The 11,240-nt window shown below is 32.7% G+C and overlaps 1 protein-coding gene and 1 long non-coding RNA gene across 2 annotated transcripts in view; one reads left to right on the top strand and one right to left on the bottom strand.

Moving 5' to 3' along the window:
- The window catches only part of LOC111088709, a 13,199-nt gene extending 2,772 nt beyond the window's left edge, over positions 1-10,427 (top strand). Inside the window, exons 2-3 of the long non-coding RNA XR_002613145.1 lie at positions 4,751-4,757; positions 10,414-10,427. This is a non-coding gene — a long non-coding RNA (uncharacterized LOC111088709). The remainder of the gene's footprint in view (positions 1-4,750; positions 4,758-10,413) is intronic.
- The window catches only part of LOC106470889 (tetratricopeptide repeat protein 28-like), a 73,515-nt gene that overhangs the window by 44,978 nt on the left and 17,297 nt on the right, over positions 1-11,240 (bottom strand). The window contains exons 3-5 of the mRNA XM_022399529.1: positions 2,257-2,404; positions 1,121-1,393; positions 739-897 (exon numbers count right to left, since the gene is read on the bottom strand). Coding sequence (XP_022255237.1) covers positions 739-897; positions 1,121-1,393; positions 2,257-2,404 — 580 coding nt within the window. The remainder of the gene's footprint in view (positions 1-738; positions 898-1,120; positions 1,394-2,256; positions 2,405-11,240) is intronic.

Raw genomic sequence — 11,240 nt, 5'->3', positions numbered from 1 at the left:
ATATATACACACACATTTTACAGAATACTGATCCATTAGAACAAAGCCGAGACAGGTCACTTTTCAAAGGCCAGTCTTATACTATTGGATACAGTAATGTGCACAGCTTCATTGCAACTTCTGTAATGTTAGCCAGGCATAGCTGGATGGTCAGTAAAATGAAAATAATAAATATACACACATAGATGAATAATTTTATGAGATTTAAGCTATTTAGACTAAAAATTTCTGGTTTCTTGTTATAATTTGAAGTCATTCTAAAATGAAAAAAGTGTAATTTTTATTTATTTCCTAATTTTTTATGGTGGTTACAAAGTTGGTCAAATTGACCAAACCCATACAGAAATACAATGTAAAGTTTTTCTAAACAAAAATGTTTGATAATTATCTGGATGTAATTAGGAAGTTATAAAGATTTTGCATGTGAAATTTGACAATTTTTTTGATGCATAATAGTTTTTAAATCTTAAAATAAAAATTATTCTGCATGTTAGGGCAGTCAACATTAAAAAAATTTTTAAAATGCAAGAGCAAATCATTACTTAAAAAATCTTAAAACTGAATAAAAAATTAGATATTTTGTATACAAAACCGTGTAAAGTTTACTGATAATCTGCAAAATTCGTGAAGATACATATACCGTATCAAAATTATAGTATGAAAACTATAACAAGCACAAAATGGTTAGGAGGTCCGTCCCTGGGACTGAGCCCATAGTGAGAGAGTTAAACCACCTACCCAAGCTAGTGAGAGCTGAAGCAGCAGCCTGAGTGTCTTTGTTCTTCATGGCTAACACCAACTGGTAGCGGTGACTAGTCAATGCTTCCTTGTAATTACCCTTTGAGAAGTAAGCAGAACCCAGGTTCCCATGTGCTCTACACTCACCAGCCTGGTCCCCTGCAACAATTCAACAACTAATAGAACCATCACAAAGACTGTGACTCTAAGATAACACACTTACAAAAAGACTTTAAGCTACCATATCAAAAGATACTGGAATGAATTCTAAGATTAATTCTGAGAGCAAAATACATATTTTAGTGCTAACTTTTAGTTTTAATTAAATTGAATTACAGCAAAAAGTTCATACACCTCATAAAGAACAACCACATTGCATTACCTAATGATTTGGCTACAGTGAGATCCTGCTGCATGTAAGCTATGGCTCGATCAAGACTATTCAGTGCCCAGTATGCAGAACTCAATGCTGAAAAAACTGACCCTCTTAGCTTCAAGCTACATGTCCCGATACGAAGCGCTGACTCAAGAACAACAACAGCAGCAGCATGATGTCCAGATGCAAGAAGCTCTTGACCAATCACAGATGTTATAACAAATGGTGACTTGTCAAGTCTCATAGTTTGCAGCTGTCGATAGGTAGGCTCCAATGTGGCTGATAAGAAAAAGTTGACATTTTCACTGAGAATTTTGGCAAGTGTTCGAGATGGGTACAATAAATGCAGATATATATATAAAAAAAGTAAATTATAAGACCTAAAATTATTTTTTAACAGATAATTGTATTTTGGTTAGGTACTGAAGAATTAATTTGTGGCAATATTACCTTTTTTTTTAACCCACACAGAATTGGAGAGCATCCAGTGATTATAAAATACAGTAAGACCACCTAAGTATTTACAAATTTTTAATAATTTTGTTTCTTATTTGAAAACAACTTCAATAAATTATCATTATGAACTTCTGATCAAAGCAAGCTACCTAGACAAATCAGAACTAAAATTAAACCTGTAATTAACAGAGTTAATTTAATACACCCTTGTAGCTATGTGCATGCAAGTACATAAGACAAAAAACATTATTAGAATGCACTGATTGATCAATTAGGTAGCCTCATTGTTAATGGTAGTTTCAGCCATAAACTCAAAATATCTCGTAAGATTTGACTACTTTAGGAGAATTAGTTAGTCTTAAATCCATATGCTAAGCTTACAATGCAAAATAATCATAACAATAAATAATATACAATAACTTTTTGTTGTCATATCCCTGAACATTTTAAAATGTTAATTTAAAATCAAAATTATAATAAATTAATTTAACTTAAATATATGTCAGAGACAACACCTATTTTCAAAATTTCAGAAAACAGCATACACTTATCTTAAACAATCCAATTGAGAATTAGTCTTGTTTTGGATAAAAAAAGAAGTTGTATTAATAAATGCAAATTAATTAGACTGCATGAAAAACCCAATGAAAAATAAAAAAACAACAGAAAATATAAACTTTATATACCTCTAAGTGGAGACTTCATGGCTGCTTCAACTAAACCAGCTAACAATTGTAGGCTTTTGGGGTCCTGAGCTAAGCCAGAAGAAAAAGCTGCCAATGCATCAGCATGGCGGCCAAGACACTGCAAGGCCACCCCCTGCCTATAATAAGCCTGTCAAGAAGATTCAAGAATTAGAATGAAACATAACTATACTGCCTTTTTGTTTCTTAAAGGATTCATAAATAAATGTTTCAACTGTAAATTTCTAGTACTATCAAAATTAGAATTGTTATTATAAAATTGCTTGTGGAAAGTTTGAATCAATCTTAAAGAGACAGACTACATGATACTTTGTGGTAAGTCTGAAAAATAAAACAGACAAAATATGTAGACAAACAAGCAAAATGATGCTAAAATAAAAAGCCCTGAGTGGGGCTTCAAACTAGGATCTATAGCTCTAATCAAATGAGTTACTAAGTCTCAAGTACCAGACAGACAACTGCCCATCCTAGCTGCTACGTCATTCCCCCCAACTCAAACAAGCTTGTCTTTGCATCAATCTGGCATCTAAAGTTATAATTAAGTGATGTACAATAATAATTTCTGTCCAATAGAAGTTTTCATTTTTGCATACAATATAAAACTATGTGAAAAAAATTATTTTACTTAGATATATCAAATAAAATCTTTCTGTAACCTATGAGAAATGCATACCACTAGTCTTGAGCTACTTCCCACCTAAAACATGTATTTATCATGAAGTGTGCTAGTGCATGAAGTCATTAACATACAACAATAGCCTTCCACCAATAGGAGGGTTACATCCTTGCCCAGTAGCTCCCCCTAAGCACTTGCACAGAATTAACTTCATTCTTAGATGAGGCAAGAAGAAAGTGCATTGGAAGTGGTGAAGATGGTTATGTAGAGGTAAGTGTTTATAAGAAATATATTTTCATGTGAGGAAAATGTTAACCTGAGACAATATCTCACCTCCTCACACAGGATAACTATAATCCGACACTGAAATGGTAGAAGGGCTGGTGCAAACATTAAACCTAGATGAACTCCCTTTAGTAGGCACCCAAATAAAAAACCCATGAAGTGTGACACCTACTGACAGGTGCTTCATAGGGGAACATCCATGGGAGACTGTATCTCATCTCGACCAAGGTATACTATTCATCCAGAAGGATAGGCAAAAGAGCCTTAGGTGGAATAGGGCCAAAAAGTGTAGAGTGGTTAGGGAACGATAAGGCTGTGCGGTGTGTGTGTGTTTCTGACTTTGACTCAACTTGACAGACAGATTGGGTTGATAAACTCATCCTCTTGCAGGAGGAGGACATAATAGCTGTTTGAGAAGTGATTAACACTACACAGACAGTGTCACCATCACATTACTTCCCACAGTACTGTGCTATACACAAAGATGAACAACTCTTCAAGGCCTGCCACCTCATTGGCTAAGAGCTGGTAAGTGGCAAAGGTTCCCATACACCACTTGAAGAAGGGAGTGGGTTAGCAAGAATTTGCATAGATGAGACTTGGAGAAGTACTTAGATCCCCATTGGATGATTGCTGTAAATGTCGTTTACTGAAGACAGTGTAAAGGGTGATAAAGAAACCCTATTTCTAAAACCCCGTAAGTGTGAGCGAAAGAAGTGGGTAGTCACTTCCCTGGTGCTGGTTTTCTCCATGATAGTCCATGGAAGGTACAGTCTAGATAGTGCTCCCAGTATACACTAGTCATGTTTTAGGAATAATGCCACTATCATTGGACGAAATGGAAGTTAACATCACTTGAGAAATCATAATGGAGAGTAACCACTTATTTTTTATAAGTGAAATTAAAGAAACCAAGTTGGTTATTATGCAAAACACAAACAATAAATCAGCTGAACTTGAACAAAAATTAACTCATTCATAAGCTATCACAAATCTCAAGTAATTAATTAATTATTTTGGAACAAATCCATTCTAAACAATGATGAAAACAAGAATAAAGTTAACTCGAGCACACCTGGTGGAGAGCGATCATTGCATGATGATGATGATGATATCATGCACTAGTGCAATTCAACATTAAATACGTGTTTTTAGGTCAGAGGTAGCTGAAGGCTATTGGTATGTAAATCTTTTGGCAGATGCATGAATGAATGAATGAAGATATTCTGTGTGCAGAAGTGAGATATGGTCTTTGGTAACTGGTTCAATACCAGGCTTCTTCTCTTGGAATTTGGGCATAGAGATTTTATACATCAAAATGTGCCACTTTGTATTTAGGATCAAATTACATTAAGGAACCACTGAAATGTGAGATGTGTTTGATGATCATATCAGAGTTCCTATATGATAAAATAATGCAGGTCTGATGTTTGTCAAGACTATAAAAACGGAAAAATATATTGACATTATGAAACTCATTTTCATAAGTGTTTTATGAACTTTCAACAATTTATAGAATTGAGGAGTTCTACTTCTGTCGTATTGTAACAGTTTCTTGGCTCAGGAGTTATGCAGATTTTTTGTGCTTTTAAGGTTTGTTCATTTGTTTTTCTTTTAGACAGTTGAAGTTTTCATCCATTTTTAAATATTTGTTACAGTCATTTATTCCTACACTTACCAGTGAGACATACTGTGTTTTATTCATATAGCCAACACTAAATAAATATCCAGAAACTCCCCTTTGTCCATATTAATATTTTATCCACTTCACTGTACCAAAAATCTAACACAACACCAACCACAGACCTTGCCCTCATCATCACAATTCTGTAACATTCTCTGAAAATGAAATTGCTTTACTGAATGTAACTGTAACCTCATTACGACCCAATATTATGAGTAGTAATACTGTAGTAATTAAAATCAGAACCTTCTTACTGTACAAGTTACTGTTATTGTGTGTTTGAATGTTCAATATGATCAAATACAACAGATGGTCTGTCTGCTATTAATAATGCTTTCTCACATCAGGCCTTAAAAATAGCAGAATTGTTTGTTTAATTTCCAATGGATAACAAGGAGTTATTTAACCCATTTAGGGCTCTCGTATTTTCTACTATTATCCTACTTCCAGGTTACATTTACAAACCTCTCTTATATTGGAAATTTATATGAGATAACAATCGAATTGTCGGAATGGATAATGACCATTTTGTCTCGTATTAACCCTCTCTACATGAGCATCTTTTTCTGCACATGTCACAAGGTTTTAGTGAGTTACCTTCATAACTAACCTTCATTTACTTTCTTATCATGCTTTACAAATAAGTTTGGAATAAAAACGTAGCTAATAATCCAAATTTTAATAGCATATGAGTTTTAAGTTCTTAAATTTTTAGCGAAATATTGAAAAAAGTCCTGAATTTCTTCTAATATGAGAATTGTGACATTTTCTCTCTAGGCATCCTCTCTTCTTAACTGACTTATCACCCCTCCAAGAGGTACAAAATCTAACATAAACTACTAATTATGGTGTCGTCATTGCTCAGACAAATCATAATTTTCACTGCTTTTAATCTTATTTGGTTATGGAACCATAAAATAGAAAATTAAAACCCTCTTGCCATGCCCACCTGTCACATCCTCTTTTTCAGAAATTGCCAATAGTTCTCACTGATGTTCAATACTATATTATGGTATTCTCTGTACAAAAAATTGTCAATTTCACTTTCAGTTCAAGCTTTATTCCCACAGGAAACAAGTCGACTAGCTTAGATAAATTCGTAATTGCTCTTGTCACAGTTAGAAAGTCAGAAAAATTGTGATATTTATGGGATGTTGTCTGCTTTTTGCATGTTATTATTCTGTGTTTTTTGGTGCATTATTTAATTAAATAAAACAAATTTAGTACAGTACTACCATTAGTATAAAAAAGAAGGGTTAAGTGTCCTCAGTGTTCAATAGCAAAAAAAAAGGGGGCCCAGGTAAGAACTTTATTTCATGCTTTTCATGTGTATTGTTTATTTATTATTATAAAGCTAATTAGAATGAAAAAATAGGAAAATTTTTAGGTTAGTTGAGGTAGATTAGGTAAAATAAAGAATTTTCAAAATGTATGTTCTTTAGCAGATTACGAGTAGCTCATGCATAATGTAATTCGATAGCTTAACGTAAGCTGCACATTCTCCAAGTGATTTACAGCATATAATGTCATGAATAACAGTTACATACAGTTCAAAGCCAACACACTGCCAACTCTTGGGCTACTCTTTTATCAATGAATAGTGGGATTGACTGTCACATTATAATGCTTCCACGGCTTAAAGGACAAGCATGTTTGGTGGCACAGGGATTTGAACCCACAACCCTCAGATTGCAAGTCAAGCACCCTAATCAACTGGCCATGCCATGCCAGGCCTGCATTGCATGGCAAAGAAAGGAAGTGGAAAAAGACTATTCATATCATCATCTTGTCTGGGTTCACCAAGAAAAAAAACAATATCTAGTCAGGGATCAGGAGACACCACAGGCCATATAATTCACAAAATACTAAAACTGAGATGTACTCAGCTGAAAGTGTCAAGCCTGAAGCTTGAGAAACTGCAGGTTGAGGTGCAGTAGTAGTGTTAACTACTGTGGTAGTAGCTGTGATTTGAAATTTTGAATTCATAACTCAAAAGTAACACAAGTAGAAAAAACAAATACAGAAACAACGCGTCTTCATGCTACTCTGCCAAATTGAGAAGTGAAGATTGGTTCTACAGTATAGAGGGAGTCAGTTGTTCCAGGATGGTGTGTCACATTCCTATTGGTGGAAGGTTATCTCATGCTTATTTGCATGTTACAGCACAGCTGTACTATGTTAAACATGTGGGGTAGATGGGAGTATCAAGGAGAGTAGCAAGCAAAAATTTTACATATAGAAGACAGCACTGAATGGGAAAAACTTTATGTGAACAGAGGTAAGGTATCATATTGATTTTGAAATAGTTATGTCCACGATCTTTTTTCTTACTATCGTCATCTACATCTTCCTCCTCAAAAATCTGAGAATAATTAATTTGTAATACTATTGATTAACTACTTAGAAATGGAGTCCTCAGAAAATTTCAAGCATTTTTTACACTTTAAGATGCATTTTCAGATATGTTTGGAAAGAGATGTACAAATGTATCTTTTCTAACTCTCACAGTCATATTTTTCTCTAATAATTCTCATTGTTTTTACTTGATTTGTCAATGTATTAAAGTATTGATTTTGTACTTTCAACAATAGCCATCTTAGTTACTCTTTTCAGAAATTTTGTTCTTCTCAAGAGACAAATTTTATGCTTCATAGTAAAACACACAAATCGGATGTTGCTGAACATTTCAAAGTAATTCATATTGTCTAGTTTGATGTATTTGTTTCTGAAGAATTATCTACTTTTTACAATCGGTAGAACTTGACATATTAATATTTTACGACTTAAGAAAAATATTTTTTAATCTATGGTTTAATGTTCATTGGAACATTTTTATAATTAACAGACTTACACTAAGTCAAAACACAGAAATCTACAAATACATGAAAAAGTCACAAGTCTGGATATAGCTAATATGCATAAGTTTACTTTTTTTTTCAACATTAAATAGCATCTGCTAAGCGTTAGCTCATCTTATGAAAAAGAGTTCATATCTCTGTACAAAACTACAGCATCTTAGTACAGGTCAAAATACCTATTAATTTAATATCCTCTAGAAATTTAATCAATTTACTGGTTATTCCATTATCTATGTCACTAAGAGTAATGAGAAATAGCAAAGGACATGGCACGGAATACTGAGGTACACCACACGTAATATTAATCCACAGCAATTTTGTTCCCATTAACACTCAAACAATTTAAATCCATTTAATTCATAAGATATTATCTTCCCTTTCTAAATCCATGCTGACTACCTGTGACAATATGAAACTTGTCTATATGCTCAAGTAATATAAACTCTAGTAATTTCCCAAACACTGAAGAAAGACTAAGAAGCCAGTAATTAACAATTGGTGTGATATTAGCTTATCTCCAATCTTCTGAAACCTTATTGAGACAGTAGTGAAAGAATTAAAAGTGGTTGATTACACTGATAAAATGACACCAAAATGACCATCAGTTTTATAACTTCAACATATTTTCTTCAAGCTTTTATTAAATATTACAAGTCTTTTGTAGATCAAAAAATTTAAAGTTTTAATTAAGTATTTTTATTAAAAAATTGTCTGTCAATCAGAGTGAATTAAGTGCTCTAAGTGCAAAGTGATTTTCATGTTAAAATTAAAAATACTTTTCTTAATCAAAAAATTTTCACTTTTAATTTATGTAATCTCTAAAACCTTCCAAATAAATATCAAATGTTATTTTTGAGAAAAGCTTTATATTTTATCTGTTATTTTCTCTATCCTACCTCTATACGAGGTCATAACCACATAACATTTTTAAGATTCAACAATGCAAAATAAAGTGGATTGTACTGTTCTATCTTTTATAGTATTGACCACGAAGTTTCAAAGTACTTCTAATGAGAATTATTGTGTTACTGTACTTCTACCGAGAGTTTCTAATACTAACCTTTTCACATCTATTTCCTATGTTTATTTTACTGCTAATGGCTGAAGTAGAAACCTGCTGAACATAAAGCAATGAATCACTGCTCCTGCCATTAAGACTGTTTAAGTGACACAATATTATGGCACCATGGATACCAAATAGGTTTGTGTGCCACAATTACCAGAGTTTTCCCACAGAGTTTATCGTAATCTCAGCTCTGAGAACACAGTGGGAAAGGATTTATCAACTTCTTTACCATATAGTGGTTGCAATGACAATTGTCTCAAATAATAAAAGTGCAATAAAATAATTATGATATGGCTCTGTACAAAGTTCTGGTCGATCCAATAATCTTGGTAGGTATTTGGATGTTAGTTATTCTCCCAGGGTGGTTGGAATTTAGCAATATAGGTATACAAGGTGTGTAAGTGCTTATGAAAATATATATATATATTATTATTATTCACTCATAAATGCTTAATTTTTGGTTACTTTTCTTAAAACATAGAAAAATAAAGAAAAAACACATAGAAAAACAATTATTTCTAGCAAAATTTATTTGTACTTATTTGTCATACTAGCTAAGCCTCATATATTCTTTGAAGTGGAGAGGCGAAAACAAATCAACTTTTGTAGATTTCAAAGATGCATTTTAGAAAACCGAAAATTTATCAAATTACTATACGAGCACACACAAAACCACTGTAATTTACCTGGTTTTCTAACTATGCTATATGTGGGTTAAAGAAATCTCATTTCTGTTCAGAGTAATAACTTAGTCAACAGACTTAACTATTTCCAAGGAAATTACAAGGTTTATCCCCTTTAATTCAATTACAAATGACTGTCAGCCTTACGTAGCTTGGGACATGCTCTTTCTATTGGTTATCAACATGTACTTAAAAGAAGTAGGCATGAGTAGATAAAAGGTTTCAAAAGAATGGTGAAGTGGGAGGTGCTAGCCTGGTAAGTTTGCAAAATATATTGATATCTCAGCAAATCAAAAAGGTGGGAGGTTCTTATTTTACATTCTATCTTTTAAATGTCTGAACTTTTGAGTTTCTAGTTTGTCAATCACTATATGGTAGGCATTATAATATATAAACTCAGCAATAAGACAAGAAAACATACCGTGTGATATACAAAGAAGCATATATAATTTTAATTTTAATATTATATATATTTTAATTTCTTAATTCAAAAGAAAATATTTAAAAAAATGCTAGAAACTATGTTGCAATGCCAATTTTCTTAACATAAAAGAATAATAATGTTCTTTAACTAGATCTTGAAAATAACTCACTAAAACATCATGACATGCACCCTTTGATCTGACGATAGCGAGAGGGTTAATGGATTTATAATAAATTAACAATTGCCAGACGAGCCAGGCCAGCACCTTTTAGTAACTGAACCTAGAATGATCAATAGGGAGGTCATTCCGGAAACTGGTGATAAAGGGTTATTTCAATAGGTCTCAATGAATGAATCTTGGCATAACTTCTAAAATGGAAAGAAAACTAAATATTGATTAAAATAAGGCATGATGAAATCTATATGGATTATACTATGGTTGTACTATACTGGGCATTATACCATCCTTCTTATATTTACTCTTCATTGCAGAAATGGTATTTCTAATACGAGAATCACTAAGGAAATCATCTTGTTATGGATTGTGCATGTGCTTCAACACTGCATCTTTGGGCTTTACTGTGCCATATATGTTATTCCAATCCCCCCTCCTGAAGTTAACAACACTATTGTGTCCATTTTTTCCCTATGCTTCACTGTCAATGCAGCAATCAATTGAGAAATCTCCGACTTAGCTGATATGTCAAATCGATTGGGATATCTTCAAATAAGTTCTTCCCCCATCTGACCTGCACCCACGGTTTAGCTTAATCGCTACACTTAAGCCACCACATTCACAACCACATCTAGAACATTTCAAGCATGTTTCATTGCTACATGATTTTATTTTCTATTTACATGTTAACTTCTCTATGTTGACTCTCATGGTCTTCGGTCAGGTAATGGGTCCAGTCACAGGTCTGGTCCCGCAAACTAGACCTCAAAACTAGTGCCAAACGTCATCTTCTGTTGTCTAATCAATTTTGGAATTGTATATAAAAACTGGTAAATCTGTACATGAATAATCTGTATGGATTCATTTTTTAATAACCTTCTTTAAATCAGTAATAACATTATTTAAAATACTTTTAATAAAAGTAATTGTGGTATTAATTTCATTAAGTAAAATTTGTGCATATAACTTCTTTACACATAAAACCAAAATTACAGTCAGCTTTATCAATCTTTTATAAGGAATTGTTTTTGAAGTTATTTTATTTTATTTTTAAAAACATTGAAAGAAATATCTAATTTATAACAAGATAAGTTTAAAGTTCTTAATCGATTTTTTATGGAATTAATAAAATATAATTTCTGCTCAAAAAAGAAACGTGGCAGATAATAGGATTG

This window comes from Limulus polyphemus, unplaced genomic scaffold (assembly GCF_000517525.1).
Source record: "Limulus polyphemus unplaced genomic scaffold, Limulus_polyphemus-2.1.2 Scaffold4270, whole genome shotgun sequence".
Taxonomy (NCBI): Eukaryota; Metazoa; Arthropoda; class Merostomata; order Xiphosura; family Limulidae; genus Limulus; species Limulus polyphemus.
This window is presented reverse-complemented; position numbering and strand designations above follow the sequence as displayed.